This window comes from Psilocybe cubensis, chromosome 13 (genome assembly GCF_017499595.1).
Source record: "Psilocybe cubensis strain MGC-MH-2018 chromosome 13, whole genome shotgun sequence".
Classification (NCBI taxonomy): Eukaryota; Fungi; Basidiomycota; class Agaricomycetes; order Agaricales; family Agrocybaceae; genus Psilocybe; species Psilocybe cubensis.
The window spans coordinates 1,770,005-1,790,261 of NC_063011.1; the positions used below are offsets into that span (position 1 = coordinate 1,770,005).

Consider the following 20,257-nt stretch of genomic DNA (forward strand, 5'->3'; position numbering starts at 1 on the left):
GCTGTTCTTCTTCCCTAAACTATTACTGTGAACATTGCGATGTGCCTATTCCTGCACAAGCTCGCAAAGCCACCTCGAATAGGGCTTCCAAACGTGTCTTTTAGGACACTCTTCCCACATATATAGGTGCATACGAAGAGCCCGTGAGCCCATTTGGTGTTTACTTGTCAACCTCATTGCGGTTGAAAGCTGACGCGTTCTGCACAGTCTGGCTTTCAGTTTAGACTTTGCCTTAGTAGACCTTGCGGTGTAAGTTTGATATCTGCAATGAAACTACTCCTAGGAGCCGGAGTTACGTTGCGGGAAAAGTTCGCGGTTCCATTTCACTTCAAATCCAATATGGGTCCAGATGTGTTTACGAGAGTTACTGTCGGAGCATATACCCCGCAATCTATCTTTACCACTATCATGATATCGGCTATGCTGAGAGAATCCGACTCGACATTGTTCAGCAATAGCATTCTTCTCTTCTATGGTATCGTATTCTAATTTTACTCGTTACAAGGTCCGTCAATTTGTTGACCGTTTTCAATGAAACGTGCAAAACGCATTCATAGCGGATGACGGCATCACAAACTCGCCCCTCCATCTCGTATACTCGAGGATACTGGGTAAACATCTCTGCGGTTACTTTGAAACGAGGCTATCCTCGAAATTCGATCTTCGAATAAAAGGTCTAGAGTCCACTATTTGTCCAATTTGTGGAGCCTGAGTCTGACTGTGTTTCTTTTCTTCCAGTCTTCACGATTAATATACATTGAAATGGACCCCCGTATCTATAATGCACAGTCAATGGGTTCTTTGCCTCCACCTGAAAACACCTATCATCCGATATCCTGCCTCGCGCTAAGCTTGCTGATCATGAAAGTTGACACAACCTGCCGTCCCCATACAGCCTCGAGGCATGACGATACCTATTCTTAGTGGGAAATCGATAGCCTGCTGCTGCTGCGTAGGAGCTCCGACACGACAACGATGAATGAAAGAAAACCGGCTATATAACGCATGCGTGCACATTAGAGGCTCATTTCTTTCCCCCTCGCTGCCTGCTGCCGTTGAGGAACACACAGCGATTAAGCTGCCTCTCGCAACCGGTTGTGCATAGTGCGCGTGTGTTGGGTCATTTACCGGGCGATAAGCGTTCGTCTACGCGCAGGCACGAACTGTAGTTCCACAAGTTGGACGCTCTGTTTCGCGTAGTCGATTCGATCCTCCTTTCTCTTTCAACCTTTACTTGCATTTCTTGCAATTTTACTTCTGATTCTTTCCTTCGATTCCTCATACATCGGTCTTTGCACTTCCCGCCCTTAGACCAGCTCTAAGCTGACAAGCTCTGCAACATCTAACATGTTTTCGTTTCTCTCTCAGCTACGGCTGCCTTCCATAGGCATCGGAGCTCAAACCCAACTACAGGAAGAGGATGATGATGTCTCTTCTTCTGGGAGAAGCCTCACCCTTCCTTTTCCAGTTACCGAATCATCCACAAAGAAAACCGCGGCTTCAACGGCAGCCAAACGAGAATGGATGGCCAGCCATCCAATCGCCCCTTCCACTGCCGGTGCTAATGGGTTCAACATCAGCAAACCCATCCCACGGACTGCGAATGCGTTGACGGCGTTCGACACAGAATTTCCGGCACCTCCGACAGGCCTTGGAGAGCAGGTGCATGTGTTTGGCCAAGTGCGACCTATTCGAGCGACTCCGCCGTTCTCTGGCGCTGTGCAAGGCCCAGCGTGGTATGAGCAGGACAAATCTAGTCCGCAGGCGTCGGTATCGCCCCCTCATATTGTCCGCATCAACAGCACCATCGAAAGTCAGTCTATCAATGCAAACAAGCAGGCAGAAGGGGGGAGTGTCAATGTATGTCTTGTTTATTTTATGGATATCGATGGGTGGAGACTTATTGGATGATGCAGCCTCCTCCTTCAAGGCCTGTATACAAGTATACTTCTTACCCAAACCCATCGGCGTATGCGCAACCGTACCCCACCTCTGGAGGAAGCAGCGGTATTGCCTCTGCAAAGTCGGGCCAGATGCATTCCACGGTCGACCGGGACGAGCACGACAATGAAAGCGAACACGAGTTTTACACTTCGCCCTTCGACGACACAGACCCTTTGGGTGCCTTACCACCAAGCACCACTGGAAAGTCAAGTATGACCAAATCACGGTGGAACTTGAAGCTCCAACTCCATAGCAGCGGTGCGCAAAGCACACCTTCGCTCTTAGTAGGCTCTGGAACATCTCAAGCGAATCGGCTGCATGCACTACCCCACTTTGCGTCTCAGAACCCATTGAAGAAGGGAATTCCTTACGGTCACAAGGTTACACTGAATGAAGATGGTCAAATTTTGCCTGTCGACGTTGACACGGATGTATACAACAATGCATATAACTATCCACTTGCGAAGCAGCTTTCTCCAATCGCAGAACAGGACTATACCTCGCCCACTACGGCTACTGGCGATACGGAGTCGAGGTCGATTTCTTTGAGGTTTGGCAAAGGTGGTGACGGCAATTTGTCCAAGGCTAGCCTTGGTACGGAGAGCCCGATTAGCGTCGCGTTGGCGGGCGCTACGAAGAAGGAGCAGGGTGGTGTGAGTGATGTTATGGAAAGAGAGCCAACGAGGAATAGGTCAGGGTCGGTGGGATCAATGGGTAACGGGCATAATCTAAGCAGAGCCGGTTCGATATCGAGGAGTATTGTTGTACTTCCTGGTTCTACCAATGGTAGTCCAATTGGAAGTGTGGGTTCGGAAATTACGCGTCAGTAACGCTTTTAACAACTATTCCATGTTTTCCTAGCTGATGCCAGAGGTTTTTATTCCAGGTCCATCACCTATACATGCGTCGCCGTTTATCACACGTCACCTGAATCGGACAGTCTCGCAGACATCGTCCAAGTCTGACTCGCATATGCAAGGTCAGGTAACCCCGACTGCCGTCAATTTCCAAGGCCAGACTCCAGCGCCACCACGGGCTGTCGCCCAGCTTTCCACTGGTTCGATCCAAAGGTCGGCCACTGCTATCAACACCCCCAATGGCATTGCCTATGGACGAGAAACCATACAAACCCCCATTTCGGCTGGTACGACATCTTCGACACCCACAGGGCCTTATTACACCCCAACGTCAACGTTGCAGACGCCTACTGTTGCGCAAGCTCCCACGCCTACCTCACCGTTCACTGCTGGCGGTATCGGTGTTGGTGCTGGTGTTAGTAGCGGCCCAGCGGTCACGTTGGCACCGCCGCCTGCAGCTGTAACGACGAACACTTTATATCCGACATATCCTGTTGGAAGCGTTGAAAGTGCAGCTTACCCGACAACGACGCCGACGCCGAGGTTGCCCAAGATCCCATCGATACCAAATATCCCGCCGTTGGATTTGAGATTTTCGTTGCTTGGTTCGGTTGGGCCTAGGGCTAGTCGAGAGATGAGGATGGAGAGGGTGGCGGCCTCTGCCGCTGCTGCCAGTGCGGCGCACAGGAGAAGTCTGGGAGGAGATGTGGAAAAGATGCCAGTTATCCCAGGAAGTGTGGAGGGTCATTACGAAGAAGAGAGCGAAGATGATTATCTAGAGGAAGAAGACGATGAAGAGGAGGAGGAAGGAGGTGAAGCGGAAGAAGATGATTCAGAAGAATACGATCGAGAATCGCTGCATGCCGAAAGCTTTGTGACTGCAGGCACAAATGAAGATGCGAATGTGGGAGGGGAAAGCAATGTTCATGATCCAGAGCTTGGCGTCGAGCTCTCGGACCTTGGAAAGCAAAGTCGAAGTGGTTCGCAGTCTACATCAGGATCTCTTCATTCGCGCGCACCCAGTGCGTCTGCTCCGCTGTCCAGTTCTTCAAGATGCCTTCCGGCGACGACGTTGGAGCCAGTAGCAGGAACTTCTTCGGCACCAAAATCAGCTACTGGCGAATCGTTCATACACCGTCGATGGGACCGAGACGCCGCCCTAGGCTTCGGAAGCATCTCCTCCTCGCCCACTACATTCCGTGCGAAAGGACAGGACTCGCGCTGGCCAACGCGCCTGTTTTCCACGACGTTCTTCTCATCATCCTCGTCACCTACCGCTACATTCACGCCGGCGTTCTGGGCATTCTGGCTGGGTTTCATTTGTCCTGTGCTCTGGTTGGTGGGCGGGTGGCACTTTACGAATGCGGGGGAGCTGCCGCCGAAGTATACAATGTGGGAATGGTATTTCTGGAGCTCCAGGTGGAGCATTGAGGGGTTCAAGGCAGGGCTGACGAGAATGTTTGCGTGGAGGTGGTTACCGTGGGTGAGGCGCGCGGCGGCAAATGCGGAGAAGGAGAGGAAGAGGGGCAGTCATCAGAGTGGGCAGAGTGATATTGGAGATGGTACCATGGCACAGAGAAGGAAAGGGAAGAGAAGGAGCAGTAGTTCACAGCAATCAAAGAAGGCGAGGGCGGGCAAGGTGTTCCCATCGCTGCCCCAGTGGGTCGCAGAGAAGCAGAGCACGGATGATGGGCGGATGAGGCTGAATGACCCGAAGCGCTCTTTGCGGGGTATTTCTTTTGGTTACCCGTTCATCTCGCGTCCGCCGATGGGATCCCAGGACTCGTGTGGTACCCCTGGTGACATAACAGTGCCGGCTCCGCCAGCGGTCGCTGCTGGTGCGTCGACGTCGACGTCTTCGAGTGTGTCGAAGCTCAAAAAACATGTTGTGGATGTTGTGTCGAAGCCGAATAGGGCGCTCGATTTGTTGTACGGTGTGCAGTTGAAGGAGGTGAGGGGCCGCCCGGAAAGTGGGAGGAGGATGTTCGATCCGTGGATTCAGAGGTGCAGGTATGCGTTTTGCTATGCGATGCTGCTCCTTGCGGCAGGACTTTGTACGGCATCAGTGTATTTGATTGCGATTAACACTAAGAAGCTGGAACAGTAGGCGGTATGACCATGATGATTAGGCTGGGTATGGGATATCGGGACTATGAAATATTTTTCGTCGCATTTGGTTCTTTGTTCTTCTTTTATTATTTGTCTTTTTTCACTTTTTTTTGCTTTTCGAGTACGGCATCTTGTATTATAGTCGATTCCTATGCAATATCAAGTCTTTTCAAACTGACCTTTGGTAGAATGACGTTCGTCGACAACCTGTGTATTGCAGACAGCTGTTACGAGCCTAAAGTGAGAGTGGACAGCTGTCGCGCCTTCACCTGGGCGCTGGCTGCATTTGTCGAAAAAAATGGAAGCAGCAGTAGTCCTCGACGCAATGAAAGTGGCGCACCACATCTGAAAGAGAATTCTTCTGGTTTGCCTGGAATTATTTACAAGTGAAGCGTTAGTACCGATGATGACTGTTGAAAGACATTCGGGAGGTTCCCAAACCACTCTGACCCTCCCGACCAATTTAATTAAGTTATTGGCGTTGTGATTGCATAGAATTATTCCGATTCATCCGGTCTTCGTAGGACGTGTTAATGCAGCTGAATACTTTTTAATGGCCCCCCAATGGATCTCGCCTTTCGTAAAACGATACAATACCCCATTAACACCGAATACCACGGCCAGAGTATCGGGAACATAATATCTGCCAAATCGATTTATCAAATAAAAGCGGGCGATGGCGACGAAGGGTTGAGCGGGCAAGGATTACCGGTCCTTCTTCAAGAATCCAATCCATGACCACGCCCCCGAGTAGACATCAATGACAGTTAACGTACTCCGCCCGAGTTGGATTGATAGGATTGAAAAAGTCAATTCTCAAGTGGAGAATGGACCTGGAAGCATATCAGACTGCACTTGCTACTTGCTAGCCATCTTTTGCATGAGGAATTGGATAAAGGACAAATATTTATTTGCCCTCGCTACAGGTCCAGATGTTGTAGCAAAAGACTGGATCGGCCGTTGTTTGCCCATCAGCGCGGAGCCCAAGACGCTACGAAAACGTCAACTTTCAAGTCAATGGTTGATTCAGACGTCGAGTTGTTTTGGTGTACAGCCAGCGCTACTAGATTTGTCGTGTAGGCCTCGTGCCAGCGAGACAGAAGGTTTAGAATAATCATGTCTGTTGTAGTCGAGAGGAAGGATATGTCAGAGAGACGGAAGCAATTTCTATTCCGGGGAGAATTCACAGCCACAGCGAAAGAGAGCTTGGTTCTGCTCTGCCACGACTCTGTACACGACAACTACCAAACTCTAACCTCTCAGCTCTATACACAGAATAGAGCCGGCCACGCTGCGGATGACCGCTCATGGCTCTGCTTCTGCTCTGTGCATTCGCCGCCCTCCTTGCATGGTCTCAAGCACTCTCAACTAGGTCTGCGGACTCACAAGAACTCGCTCGCCGAGCAGCGGTCCCCAGCGACTATACCAGCCAACGATACGGCCTGCCACCCGTAGAAGAAGCTACACCGAATATCAACAAGGAATATGATCTCCTCGATATCGTGCTTGTTGCCTCCGTCGATGGGAAATTCCATGCACTCAAGCGGTCGACAGGCCATATACTATGGTCCATGTCCTCCTTCGCTACAACCACCAGCGTTTCAGCACCCTCTTCATTGGCGCCGCTCGTGCGCTCTTCACATCCAACACCAGACTTTGAGGCCTTCGATGAACCACAGCAAGAGACATATATAATCGAACCGCAGTCGGGTTTCATTTACGTCCTGCCTACTCCCGATGCACCGCTCCAACGCTTTCCGTTCACCATGGCCGAGCTCGTCGAACTGTCACCGTTTACATCTGGCAATCCGAACGATACGCGAGTATTTGTAGGAAGGAAAGAGACATCTCTCTTGTTGATCGAACTGGAAACGGGAAAGATCAAGGCGACCCTTAATGCAGAGTGTCCGTTTATCCCTGATGAGTTCGAGGACACGCCAATCGACTTGGACGAGTTGGAGGGGAGCAAACCACCCATGTCTGCCCCAACGGAGGTTTACATTGGTCGTACCGGTGTGTTTTTTGTCCACTTTGGATGCAACTAGTATTCATCTCTCTACAAAGATTATATTATAACCATACACCAGAAACCCAAGCCTGGTATGCCGCTTATACCTGCTCAAGAACTGTCGTTTTCAACATATGGGCCAAATAACAAGGACAACCACTTGCAAGCTATCTACCATCGAACAAACGACGATATGTACGTCCAATCCCTCACCAACGGAGAAATTATCGCTTTCCACGCCACAAGTGGTCATGAGAAGGGGAGAAAGGCCAAGCCAACTGACCCCGAATCTGGGAAAGCGCTGTGGGGGCATCCATTCAAAACACCTATGTACGTAACTCTATCTTTACGTTCAGGAACCTGGCTTGATCGTAATTCTATAGAGTCGCCATATTCGATGTCCTGCAACCTGTCCCCGCGACCCCTCACCATGGACATTCTGCACACCCAATAGTGTTGCTGCAACCCCGACCACGCTTGCAAGATTTGTTTCCAAAACTTTCTTCAGGCCCTGGCCTTGCAGATCCTCTTTTGGGAAAGTTGGCATCGGCGTATGTTGGACTGGTGGAAGAAACTGGTAGTCTCTTTGTCATGAGTGCGGACCGATATCCTCTCGTCGTATTTTCAGGAGGCGACAGGCCCGGACTGTCCGGTGGTGAGAATGGCGTGGAGAGCACTTACGGGAGGAGAACCAAATATCGCGCAATCGACCCGCCGAATGCGCACACGAACTCGGACGAGGCGCATGTTGGCGTGCTAGAGGACGTTGAAGCGGCGGATCGAGAGTATTGCGCAGAGAACCCGTACGATCCTCGGTGTCTTGTCGGCGTGCGGGGGATGGAGCTGGGCGATGGTGTCGAGGATCGGATGAAGAGGTTGATCGACGGGCCGAAGACACAGGCGCCAGCGGAGCAACAGCCTATGGGAGGCAATCCACAGCATCGGCCGGTGGTGCAGATTAGCCCGTTGAGGGATGTGGTTGTGGAGGATAGTGAAAATAGCAGTGGAGGCGGGTCGCCGCAGGGCAGGAAGCTTTTGGAAATTGATGGCCCACCGACTGGGAGCGTTTCGTCGAGGTATCAACTGGTCGGGAGCATTGACTCAAATGGTGGACAATTTGGGAGGCCGCCGTTTGGAGGTGCTTGGGAGGCTGTTATTTTGTCGACGCTGTTTGGTCTCTTAACGGTGTGGGTAATGTGGGCCAAGGTCAAGATCAGGGTTGGGCTAGGCAAGCAGAATTCCTCCGAGGTTGTGGACGCTTCTCCAAAAACCACGAAGTTGGAGGAAGCTGTTGGGATTTCCAAGGCGGAGGGAGATACCAAGCTGCAAGTCATTGCTGCCGAATCGGATCCCACGATACAGAATAAGGATTTGGACTCTATTGCTTCGCGGCCTGCTGCTGCTGCGAATGTCGATGAATCGCCGACATCTGTGCCCGGGGGTGTGGGAACAAGCAAAAAAGAGACGCCCACTCTCGACCTTCCGCCAATTCCTACACCTTTAGCGCCATCTGAGGGCCTTGCGACGCCTATACCTGGCACTCCTACTCCTGGTTCTGGCGCACCTCTTGGTGCCGAGGATGGAGAGGATAATGAAGGTGAGGCTGACGGTGGTGCTTCTGCTACACCTGGAAAACGGAGACGACCGAGAGGACAGAGGGGAAAGAAGAAGAAACAGGGACTCGCACCTGCGCCTGGAAGTGGGGAGTGGGTGGATATAGCAAAGGATCAACCGTCCCCACCAAAAGAAGAGGAAGAGAAGAAGCCGTCGATCATTTTAACGTCTTCTTCACCCAAGCCCCCTGTTATTCAACCACCGTCATTGGTGGTTTCAGATACCATCCTTGGTATGCTTTCATTGCATTCTTTCATTTGTAGTCTAATTAATGTCTTGGATAGGCTTTGGGTCGCATGGTACTGTCGTGTTTCAAGGTTCACTGCAGGGACGAGCTGTTGCGGTCAAGCGTCTTCTACAGGACTTTGTCACTCTTGCCGCACGCGAAGTTTCTATTCTTCAAGAATCTGACGACCATCCAAATGTTATCCGATACTATTATCAAGAATCACAGGGGAACTTCTTATACATCGCACTCGAATTGTGTCCAGCGTCTCTGGCAGACATCATCGAGTGTCCGGATCGCGAACAATGGCGGGATATCGCAATCAATTTTGACCCAAAACGTGCGTTGAAGCAGATAACAAGCGGGTTGCGGCATTTGCACGCGTTGAAGCTAGTACATCGGGACATCAAGCCTCAGAACATACTAGTGTCATTCGCCAAGTCGGGTGCGGGTGGTGGGTTTGGAGGCAGGGCTGGTGGTGCAGGCGCTGCTTATCGGATGCTCATCTCAGATTTCGGGTTGTGTAAGAAGCTGGATACGGATCAGACGAGCTTTTTGCCCACAGCGCATGGCGCGATGGGTGCTGGAACGGTAGGATGGCGCGCACCGGAGATTTTGAGAGGGGAGGTGAAGCTGGATGAGATGAGTACGGGTGATGATGCATCGCTTTCGTCTAGGGGCTCGGTGGCGACGATCAATGGCAATTCGTCGACGTCTTCCGGTGGAGGTGTGCCGTCTAGTAATATGACGAGGTTGACGAAGAGTGTGGATATTTTTGCGTTGGGCTGTTTGTTCTATTACACGCTGACGAATGGCGGTCATCCATATGGGGATCGGTTTGAGAGGGAGGTCAATATCATGCGGGATGAGAAGGATCTAAGTGGGTTGGAAAGATATGGGGAAGAGGGCACGGAGGCGAAGAATTTGATTGAAGCGATGCTGAGCTTTGAGGCAAGGAAGAGGTACGTTTCCTCGTGATCATACTGTTTTCTTTTTTCTAACAAATATGTCTTGCTGTTGAAGACCTGATACCACGACATGTTTGCTGCATCCTTTCTTCTGGGACCCCGGTCGCCGCCTCAACTTCTTGCAAGATGCTTCTGATCGGTTCGAGATCATGTGCAGAGACCCTAAAGACCAGCACCTACTTACGCTGGAGACCGGTGCTCAGAGTGTCGTTGGCAATGACTGGCATTCAAGGCTAGACAAAATTTTCATCGACAACCTTGGCAAGTACAGAAAGTATGATGGGCGGAGCGTTCAGGATCTCCTGCGGGCATTGAGAAACAAGGTTCGTTCGGTTTAATCTATTGAGGTATTTCAGGAAGCTGATGCATGTGGTTGTTAAATGGTATAGAAACATCACTATCAGGATTTACCGGATAATGTTAAGCGACATCTGGGCCCCATGCCTGAGGGTTTCTTGGGGTACTTTACCAGGCGGTACCCTCAGCTATTCTTGCATGTGCATGGTGTCATACAGGATACAGGCCTCCACAGTGAATCGATGTTCAGGACGTACTTTGAACTACCTGATTCATGAACACTCTGTCTCTTTCCTGTGTCCTTGCCATTGCTTTTATGGTTCTGGTCATCCAAAAGTATTCATTGTCGGCTCTCTTGTTGCCTTATATTGTTCTGCTTGCATGCTCTTTCTATATCGCATACCAGTCACCTCTGCCATCACATTCAACATCAAATAATCCTCATTCATCTCCATCGTCATTTCCATTCAATCTTCATCTTCATCAATTTTCAACTCTTCAAAAGTGCCTACAACCGCATATTCTTATTCTCTCCCCTAACGCCACTCCACACACACAACTGTAATATCACTATCTGTGTATCACAATCGACCTCGGATCTTTCACTTTCAGCTTTACGACATATATACACGCAAGAGTGCCCTCCTGTTCTTCCTCTGTGGCCACATACCGACGGTGCACATGGATTCGTTTCGGCACAGTTATTTTCATATTCCATATTGATACCTTCATCCAATCTGTCAATTTTTTTTCTTTTTCTTTCTATTTTTTTCTTTTATATAGTGTGTTGTTTATATTATGTCTTTTTTGATACCGGCTTTCAAAATTCTGTTCATGTTGCTTTGTTGGATGTTGTTTTTTTTACCTTTCTCCCGCAACTTTTGCACGCAACTTCAATCCCTTGTTGCCTTCGGTCCGATTCTTGCTTGGGGTATGAAACGGTACAGAACAGTCCTTGGTCGAAATTTATTGTAGATGAAAAGAAGGAATTGTGTTATGTACTAGTAGGAATAATTTCTTTGCTCTTTTATTCAGTCTCCAGGTATTTCAGTTCGGTTGCCAACTGAAGGTGGGGTCGAAGTCAAACGACTACTCCATGATCATGTGATTTTCGTTCCAAGTTCTAACCTCCGAATCCTTGAACCAGTGATTTGCTTCTCGCTCCCACCAACTGACAACAAAGCGATTTGCTTTTCGTTAGTAGTTGGTTTCATCTCAATATGAATGCTTGTTCGTGGCTTCGTTATAATTTGGCATCCACTCGCGAATCATTAGGACATGTGCAACCAACTTGATTATCTGAACTTGTTCAATTGACAAAACCCTCAAAAAACCTTTTTCATAGCTCCCGACACATGCGCCTATTCTGATGCTTTGTCTTACGATCATCGGCTGTTTGGAAGTTGCCTCAGTTCAAGGTAGGAGACTCCCGAAAGTGACGTTTTAGGCTCATGATGACAGACTACCGAAGCATGGTTCTGCGAACCTATTTTTGCTCAGGTGCATTGTAACCACCTTTATTTTGCAAGGAAGCTGTGTTGACTGACGTTTATATTCCTATTGGTAGAATTAAACTTGACGTGAGGTTCCCTTGCTGACGCGAAGCAAAGTCATCCTCCGTCAGGTGTTCGACTTAGCATGAGGCTACTGTTTACTGGAGCTCTTCTGTTCTTTTTTTCTATCAAATTCTCCAACATCTGTATAATTTTCCGATGACATAGATGCGCCCAAATCAAAACATCACAAGGCTTGATATCAACTTCTTCTTGCGGACCGGCAGACATGACTGAGTCAAGGTATAAATACTATTGTGGAGTTGTTTTGCATGGGCAGGTTTTTTGCATCATGAAATCGTCGCTGTTTATATTGCTAATTGCCTTGAAGCCAGCATTCGCTGCTACTGGACGTATGTCTTCTTTCTGACTCGTGTCGATCAAGCTTTTCTTGCTGATTGGTATTCTCTTTCAGTTGCGCCTAAGAAGTACCTCAGTTTACCACTAGGCGCCGTCAAACCATCAGGATGGCTATTGGATCAAGTACGTTGCAATTGATATGTTTCACACTGCAATGATGACACCTGCTTTGATAGCTCAAAGTCCAGGCTAATGGTCTGGCAGGTCATGAACACGAGTTCTACAGCTAGTGGGCACTGCTTCTTACACCAACATAGTCCGATTAAATTTTGATGAACGACTTACAGTGTCTCACAGACTGATTGGATGGGTGGAGACTCTTTTTACTCGAACTTGGAAGAAGGTAGTGTCAGCAGTAGCATTTAACCATTTCATGAAATGCTAATGAAACTCAAATCTGTATAGCCGGAAGCTATTGGTTTGTAAGTCCAAATAGCTTCTGAGAACAATTATGATGTATATTCAAGTCGACTTCGCAGAATGCCATGGTACCTAGCGGTATTTTGGCCAACAGTTCTGAAATCAATGCGAAGACCTCTGCATTCCTGTCATATGTACTCTCCCACCAAGATTCTACTGGGTGGCTTGGACCAGAAGTTAATACCACTAAACCTCGCTTTCTATGGGGAAGGTAGTTGGCATCTTCTCTCGAAATTATATATCCTGATCATGTTTTATAGGTATCCCTTCATGCTTGGTGCTATTCAAATGGCCGAGTATGATTCTACATTAACCACTCCTGTTGTTAATGCTTTATATAAATTTGTGACTCTGGCAAACACTATGCTGCATGCCGGTCAAGGTTTAGAGCAATGGACAGAATCACGATGGGAAGATTTCGTCATTGTCCTACAGTGGTAAGCCGGTCAATAGATGCAATAAGTGTGACGCTGAATACACCTTGGCTCAAGGCTCTATGATAACCATCCCAATGGACAGGAAGATCTGCTCATTGACACTATGCAACAATTGAGAGCCACCGGGATTCCCTGGGAAAAGGTTTTCAGTCCACAGGTATTTGTGTTATTAGTTACTATATTGTTTCATAAACTTATTGCTACGTCAAGTACTTCCCTACAACCCCAGGTACAAATTTCATATTTTTTTCAATCGTGAAGTAGCTTAGAACACGCTTATGCATAATTTAGTCGAAAATATTCCAGTAAGTGATAATTCATGTGTCTACGTGATCGGTTCTGAATTTTTTGGGCAGAACCCGCTCAACCTACCCATCGCGGTAATACTGTGTTTATACATTCTTATACATTCTGCAACTCACCTAATATATTGTTTCTACTAGTGGCATGGTGTGAATGTGGCAGAGGCGCTTAAAGCTTTGCCAGCAGCCTTCCGTTTTAGTCATAATCAGTCAGGTAACTTGATGCTCTATGTGCTACATGCTTGATAATGAATTTAAATTTTTATAGATCTCGACGCCGCAAGTCAGGGCTGGGACTTACTCTTCCAGTACCATGGTCGACCTTCCGGTATCTTCGCTGCTGATGAATATCTCGCAGGCTTGGAAGCTGCTCGAGGGTAAATATATCTCAACTTCTATCTATCCTTTCTTTTTATACCATTATTAATACACTCACAGAACAGAATTATGCCTGGTCGTGGTACGCAGATAAATCTCTATGCAATCATTTTATTGCTCGCTCATCAACTTTAGGAAACTATGTTTTCGTCAGTTTTCAATCTACTTGCCCTTTTCTCATTTCAGGCTAATTTTATTATATGAAAGTGGCTCCTATCTTTACCAAGTGATCGGCGATCCAAAGTTCGCAGATAGGGTGAGTGTCATAGTCCCACTACATGCCCCTTCGTCATTGAACCGTATGGCAGATTGAACGGATCACATATAATGCCCTCCCTGCTACATTGACCGGAGGTATGATATATTAATATATCGATTTCAGAATGTTTATATGACAACGTATCAAGACATGTGGTCTAGACAATACCTTCAACAACAGAATCAAATAGCCGCCAAGAACATGAATCCGTGAGTACTTAAGCGCCCAAATCCTTTTCAAGAAATTGACCTCTGCGGTTAGCGACCCATTCCCAACCGATGGGTAAGATATATCTATCCTCTTTTTTTATCACATTTAAATCATTGATCCCAACACTACTTAATCAGATCATATTCCAATGTCTTCGGACTCGACCCCAATTACCCGTCAGTTTCAACAGCTTTAGCATGTGTGCGATCTCTCTGAATAATCTTTTGTAGCTGTTGTACGGTCAACCACCCACAGGGGTGGCCGAAGTTTGTCTCAAATGCATTCCTTACCACTCCTGACCAAGCCTCGCTCGTTAACATTTACCTGGGTCCATTCGAGACATCGACAACATTGAGTTCAGGTTAAAATTCTTTTTTTAGTGCTTTTCGGCTATCTCGATTAAAACCTATCTATCAGGGAACCGGGTCAAAGCCGTTGTTGATACACAATACCCCTTCAGTGATACACTGACCACAACATTAACAGCTAGCAAGGCATTTACCTACTATGTGCGCATTCCAAGCTGGGTTGTTGGTGGAACTATCAGTATCAACGGTGGCTCTGCTCAGCCAGTCAGCCCAGTAAATGGCCTCCAAGCTGTCTCGGCTGCTGCAGGGACAACTAAATTTGTCCTTAATCTGCCTGCCCCGATCACAACTGGTTTGTTTTTAGGCTTGAGTCAATGTATTGTAGGCTAATACCATCTTTATAGAGAGCAGACCTCATGGATCTATTGCCGTACACCGTGGACCACTTCACTATGCATTCGACAGTAAGTTTTATTTTTGCACGCACATCTAGCACTACAATGAAGCGCCGTGAAATCCCAGTTGCCAGGAGCCAGAAGGTTCTGGCTCAAAATAGCCAGCAGCCACTTGCAGTGGACCTGGAATTTGATGCTACAGTTAACTGGGAGTACGCGATAGATCCATCAACATTGAAATTCAATTCTGGAATCACTACTCCTGCTCTTCCATCCCCAATTTTCGACTCAGGGAAGCCGCCTCTGACAATCTCTGCAACCGCTTGCCCGATCGCATGGGCAGTAGCCGGAGACACATTCGCTTCGTCCCCCCCAACAAATCCAAATTGCACGGGTGCTCAAACCACTATCACACTGAGCCCGTATGGGGTACGTTGCGCCACTAGATTCGTTTTTCAACTTCAGATCTAACATATCGTACCTCTTTCCTTAGGCTACCAAGTTGAGGATAGGTGAATTCCCAGTTTTCCAGTCCAAGTGAATGGAGTAGGGTTCTACTGGAATTCCTTTTCTGTTTCTTTTCCTTTATCTGTACTAGTGTGTTGTGCAATACGTGGACCTTAATGCAAAGGAATGCAAATCTCTATTGAAGGAACGCTCAAGTTCCAACCGGGCGCCTACAATGCATATAATACAAAGTACTCGAATTGATCCTCTTTGTGGGTCGCATTGAAACAAGTGCGAGTACCACGGCCATACTGACATATATCCTCGGAAATGGGTTCCGTCGTGCAAGGCGTCATCAGTCTTACTTGTTTTGGATCCGCGGCTGACTCTAATCAAAATATTATACATGTTTTCTTTTTCTTTTGCTCATCTTTCATGATGATGCTCAGTGTACCGTAGTATGCTTCCAGCGGTGGTTGGAAGACGCTGCCCTCAAACTACACATACACTGGTCATCCCTGTCAGCACTGCTGTACATGTTATACGCAGCAGACAGCAGACTATCGGATGGCATCTCACGACATGAACTGTAGCCCGACTCATAGGCACCGTGCAACCCGACGTCCAAGGGCCGTAAGGGTGTTGTCATTTCCTTTTTGGGAAGAAGAGGGCCGTGCACGGCGCGGTGTGAATTTGTGGCACCGCCTCTGATGCGACTCTGCACAGCGCTCTCGTCATCACTAACTTGAAAACATCAACCGAGTCAGACTAGCGACCCTGATGACGAAAACACGCGCTCATGGGTGGGGTAAGGCTGTGGACCCCCGTCGTCTGCTAGGACGAGGTCGTATCTCGGTGCATCTGGGTGGCTTGAGCGCTCTGATAGGAGTTTTGATCGCTCTCAGGAATGGAGCCGGTTGTGCTGCGAAAACCATCTATCAGCGATGGTGGAATAAACTCATGGTTGTTTAATCTTCGGTTCTGAGCGCGTTCTACGCTAGAATCCGCCCCCTCTTGAAGTGAGAGCGTCCTCGTCGGATCTGTGTTCACATTCTGTGAAATTGTGTTTCGATGGCTATATCAATGTTTTATTGTTTTCCCTTCATTTCAATGTTCGTGATAATTGATTGGAGGACGCGTGATGTCGCTGCGATATTTCGGGCTATGCATCCTCATACCACTACCTAGTTCAGGTTGACAAGGGATTGAAGCATGGGACGACTGATGCGGGATTGCGACACTGCCGAGAACGGACATGAGGCGGGATTTGGCCATTAGATCGGTGAGTCAGAGATCGTAATTTCCGCTGTGCAAGGTATCCGCTACTGATAGGCGGCGCCAGGACATTCAATAACTTGAATTTTCCGCATCGGGACATTTTGGCGCGCGTTTCTTGGAATATATAAAGGTAGGTGAGGAGACAGGATGGAGTCAACATTAAAAACACGACCCATTCTACGACTACCATCGTCATGTCTCTCGAGAAAATACCTGCTATCCTGCTCACTGCCTTTGGCGTGCATATTTGTGCACAATCGCCCACACCTGTGATACCTGAAAACGAGAGGAAGATGAAAGACGGTGTGTTGGACATTCAGATTGGTTCACTCATTGTCAAGGTATGTTATTTGCAAATGAGTTATCAAAACATATATTCTAATTCTCCTTCTTCTAGAGTGCATTCTGGATACACTCTGCTGTAGAGCTATTCATCATCGGAGGGGCTGCAATTTGCCCAGAATCAACATCGTACCAGCAAGCCCTGCAATATCTTCTACCCGTCGGTCATGGATCGGATCGAATTTACCTATCCCCTTTCACCGCCATCGCCGCACTTCTCATTGTAGTTGGAGCTACAATCAGATACCTTTGCTATCAGGAGCTAGGAAGACACTTCACATTCCAAGTGACTGTGCTGAAAGGACATAAACTAGTGACGACGGGACCATACTCTTACGCACGCCATCCTGCGTATACTGGGTCCGCCATGGCTATCGCAGGCATCGTAATGTGGTGTCTGGCACAGGGGTCGTGGCTGAGGGAGAGCTACGTGCAGGCAGGAGGTGATTGGACGGTCATCCTCATTCCCGCTGTTGCAGTTGCATTTACGCTTGCTTTCGTGATCAACGTGTTGCGGAGGATTCCGACCGAGGACAGACTACTGAGAGAGCAATTCGGAGAGGAATGGGAGGTTTGGGCAAGTGCTGTGCCGTACCGCATGATTCCTTTTGTATATTAAAATTCGCAAGATGAGGTTCTGCCCTACCTTGTGCGTTTGGATCCTATAATACCCTGATAATAATAGGTCAACGCCTATGTATGTACATGTAATTTAAGTAATAATAGCTTTCGTCGGTGTTTTCCTATGAATATCTCGCTTAAAATGCTCCTTTTGAGCCAAGCAGTACCAGTCGATTTGAATGAGTTGCGGAACTAGAACACTCTGAGCGCTAGATGTTGCAGCCTTAAGAAAGTAAAATCATTTCAAATAGTCCTGCCAGCGCGCAGGGCTGTGCCGAAGAGAACTTAGAGAAGACCTACGGGATGAAGGCGCCGATGACACGCTCCAGATATTTACGAAAGAATGCAACTAAAGAAACTAAGTCAATTGTCGGAATTTTGAGGCGGCGCGACGGTAGTGTATGTATATAAAGAAGGCGATATTGTAAATGGGAGAGACAGCCTTCAGTATGTCTTTTGCCAAAATTCCTGCCATTTTTTTGATTGTATGGGGGATCAATATCACTACTAGTCCTCCAACTCCAGCAATCCCCCAACACGAAAGGAAAACGAAAGACGGCCCACTTGATATTTTTGCTGCTGGCCGTATCTTCAAGGTGAGTCTTGATTTAATTATCACTGCGGAACACTTAGTTTAGTCCGACCCCTTTGAATTCAGGTCGCGTCATGGGTACATGCTGCAATAGAGTTGGCCATTATATTGGGATCACATCTGTTTCCAAGATCCCGACTAGTCAGGGAGGTCTTCGGCTACCTTTTGCCTGGTTGCGTGGACGCAAGTAGCAGAATCTTTCTGACGCCGACGACGGCTCTTGCAGCAGTGTTGATGATTGGGGGGAGTTTAATCCGGCAAGAGTGTTACAAAGAAATGGGGCGACATTTCACCTTTCACGTCACGGTGTTGAAAGACCACAAGCTCATTACCACAGGGCTTTACTCCATCGTGCGGCATCCCGGATACACTGGCATCATGATGAACTTTGCTAGCCTTTTCATGTATTACTTTTCGGAAGGGTCGTGGTTGAAGGAGAGGTTTCTGCGATTTGCAGAGGGATCCTCAACGGGCGCTTCTTCCACATTTGCTGTGATCGCTTTCGTTTTCAGTTGCTTTTGGGCGACGACGATAATGTGCAGGGTTCCAGCGGAGGATAAAATCTTGAAGGAGCATTTTGGGAAGGAATGGGAGCAGTGGGCGAGTAAAGTACGATATCGATTGATCCCTGGAGTGTATTAGATAGGCACCTAGAAAGAAGCAGAGACCGTGCTTTCCAAGGCTAGGAAACATTGGGTGGCAATGCCCATTGGCGAGGAGTTTGACTGTTCATTAGAATAGCGTTGCAAACCATGAATATGGTATATCGGTTCTCCACTCTTGACAAGTCGCGCTTGAAGGGTCTTATTAGTCGGACAAATGGGTGCGTTTATAACAATGCTTGGAACAGACGACGGTGATAGATCAATGGTGACGTAGTATCTTCTAAGAAAAGATCAGGATTTGGTTGAGCGAACGTGCACGTAGCATTGGCGTCGTGCTAGTGTCACCAAGCTGCAGCGCGGGCCGAGACATCAAGTAGAAAACAAGAGCTTTAGCCATTCAATATACTTCCGAAATTCCAAAGTTATCCCAACTTCATGAAAGTTACTATATAGGGTACCGTCGTACCATGTACTACGGACGACGGTGCTCCATATAGCAAGATTTTATGAAGTGCGCAAAATTGGAACAACAAGAACGTTGTCCAAGTGCGACAATTGAGACTCCCCGCACCACTAGGGCGACCTTACTGCCATTATCTGGCCATGCAGTATTACGCATCGGGTCAACCAACGTCTTCAAAAAGACACAGGGGCAGATATTTGCCGTAAGACGGCAATTGACCGACGGACGTTTCAGTTGACTGGCAGTCTGGCGCGGAGGCTAGCCCACATGGTCTGACAGAAATAAATGAGTACATATGTATAAAAAGGACGAGAATAACACGTTGGGAATTTCAATGTCTTTTGCAAAGCTTCCTGCAATTTTGCTCCTTGGACTAGGGGTTCATGTTAGCTCAAGGCCCCCCAATCCAACAATAGCTACAGGGGAGAGAAGGTTCAAAGATGGTCCAATTGACGTCCGTTTGTGGATTCTGATCTTTGAGGTACGTTGGCCGTGACATAAACTGTAATCGATGATTGACCCGGGCGTGGAGGTTGGGTATTGGACACACGCACTCATCGAGGTAGCGATCATTCTAGGGGCACACTGGTGCCCCGAGTGGGGCCGATGCAAACAAATTGTGGAGTACTTACTTCCTCATGGACAAGTTTTTCTGTCACCAGCAACAGTGGTAGCGGCCGTGCTTGGGGCAACAGCAGGCGCTATCCGATACCAATCCTTCCGGGAATTAGGAAGACATTTTACATATCACATCACGATCATGAAAGACCACAAGCTCATCACGACAGGTCCGTATGCACTGGTCCGCCACCCAGGGTACATGGGGTGGACCTTTCTGTATCCTGCAATGGCGATATATTACATGGCCCCGGGATCGTGGTTTAGGGAAACTGGAATGTATGCGCGCAAGGAAGGATGGTTGCTTATCCTTCCCATGTTCATCGCGTCGGTGGCGTTGATGGAGCTGGCAGTACGTAGATCAAACGCAGAGGACGAGTTGCTAAAGAAAGAGTTTGGGAAAGAATGGGAGAGGTGGGCTGACAGGGTTCGCTACAAATTTGTGCCTGGATTGTATTAGACATCACGTGCGCGCGTGTAGACAGTCGCGTTTAGGTCGCGGCAAGCTGCTCAGCTCACGGCAACTTAGCAAAATTTAGTTCGCATCTTCTAGGCTCGTAAGTAAGTATACACCAGCGTTTTTGACACATTGTGTAAACACATAACGCGGTACCTATCTAGAAAAGCGACGAAATTCACAGAAGAG

The 20,257-nt window shown here is 48.1% G+C and overlaps 5 protein-coding genes across 5 annotated transcripts; all 5 read left to right on the forward strand.

Annotated features, from left to right (window-relative positions):
• Positions 1-1,347: 1,347 nt before the first annotated feature.
• JR316_0013287 (uncharacterized protein) lies at positions 1,348-4,908 on the forward strand (the record flags this gene model as incomplete). Its single annotated transcript, XM_047898898.1, has 3 exons — positions 1,348-1,860; positions 1,917-2,747; positions 2,806-4,908. The coding sequence occupies 3 exons, from the start codon at positions 1,348-1,350 to the stop codon at positions 4,906-4,908; spliced, it is 3,447 nt and encodes a 1,148-aa protein (XP_047742446.1).
• Positions 4,909-6,217: 1,309 nt separating this feature from the next.
• On the forward strand, positions 6,218-10,301 carry JR316_0013288 (Sensor for unfolded proteins in the ER ire1; the record flags this gene model as incomplete). Its single annotated transcript, XM_047898899.1, has 6 exons — positions 6,218-6,923; positions 6,975-7,248; positions 7,302-8,764; positions 8,817-9,720; positions 9,782-10,049; positions 10,116-10,301. The coding sequence occupies 6 exons, from the start codon at positions 6,218-6,220 to the stop codon at positions 10,299-10,301; spliced, it is 3,801 nt and encodes a 1,266-aa protein (XP_047742447.1).
• A 1,567-nt stretch (positions 10,302-11,868) lies between these two features.
• On the forward strand, positions 11,869-15,186 carry JR316_0013289 (uncharacterized protein; the record flags this gene model as incomplete). The annotated part of the gene is made up of 24 exons (XM_047898900.1): positions 11,869-11,929; positions 11,992-12,059; positions 12,113-12,165; positions 12,224-12,279; positions 12,342-12,358; positions 12,404-12,567; positions 12,617-12,793; positions 12,848-12,950; positions 13,004-13,022; positions 13,085-13,098; positions 13,150-13,173; positions 13,237-13,309; positions 13,364-13,472; positions 13,534-13,555; positions 13,609-13,622; positions 13,681-13,729; positions 13,782-13,827; positions 13,881-13,941; positions 14,080-14,118; positions 14,173-14,303; positions 14,360-14,602; positions 14,655-14,714; positions 14,773-15,074; positions 15,139-15,186. 24 exons carry the CDS (start codon positions 11,869-11,871, stop codon positions 15,184-15,186), a joined length of 1,953 nt encoding a protein of 650 aa, XP_047742448.1.
• A 1,378-nt stretch (positions 15,187-16,564) lies between these two features.
• Positions 16,565-17,331, forward strand: JR316_0013290 (putative protein-S-isoprenylcysteine O-methyltransferase; the record flags this gene model as incomplete). Its single annotated transcript, XM_047898901.1, has 2 exons — positions 16,565-16,711; positions 16,768-17,331. The coding sequence occupies 2 exons, from the start codon at positions 16,565-16,567 to the stop codon at positions 17,329-17,331; spliced, it is 711 nt and encodes a 236-aa protein (XP_047742449.1).
• Positions 17,332-19,504: 2,173 nt separating this feature from the next.
• JR316_0013291 (Delta(14)-sterol reductase) lies at positions 19,505-20,071 on the forward strand (the record flags this gene model as incomplete). Its single annotated transcript, XM_047898902.1, has 1 exon — positions 19,505-20,071. One exon carries the CDS (start codon positions 19,505-19,507, stop codon positions 20,069-20,071), a length of 567 nt encoding a protein of 188 aa, XP_047742450.1.
• Positions 20,072-20,257: the final 186 nt, after the last annotated feature.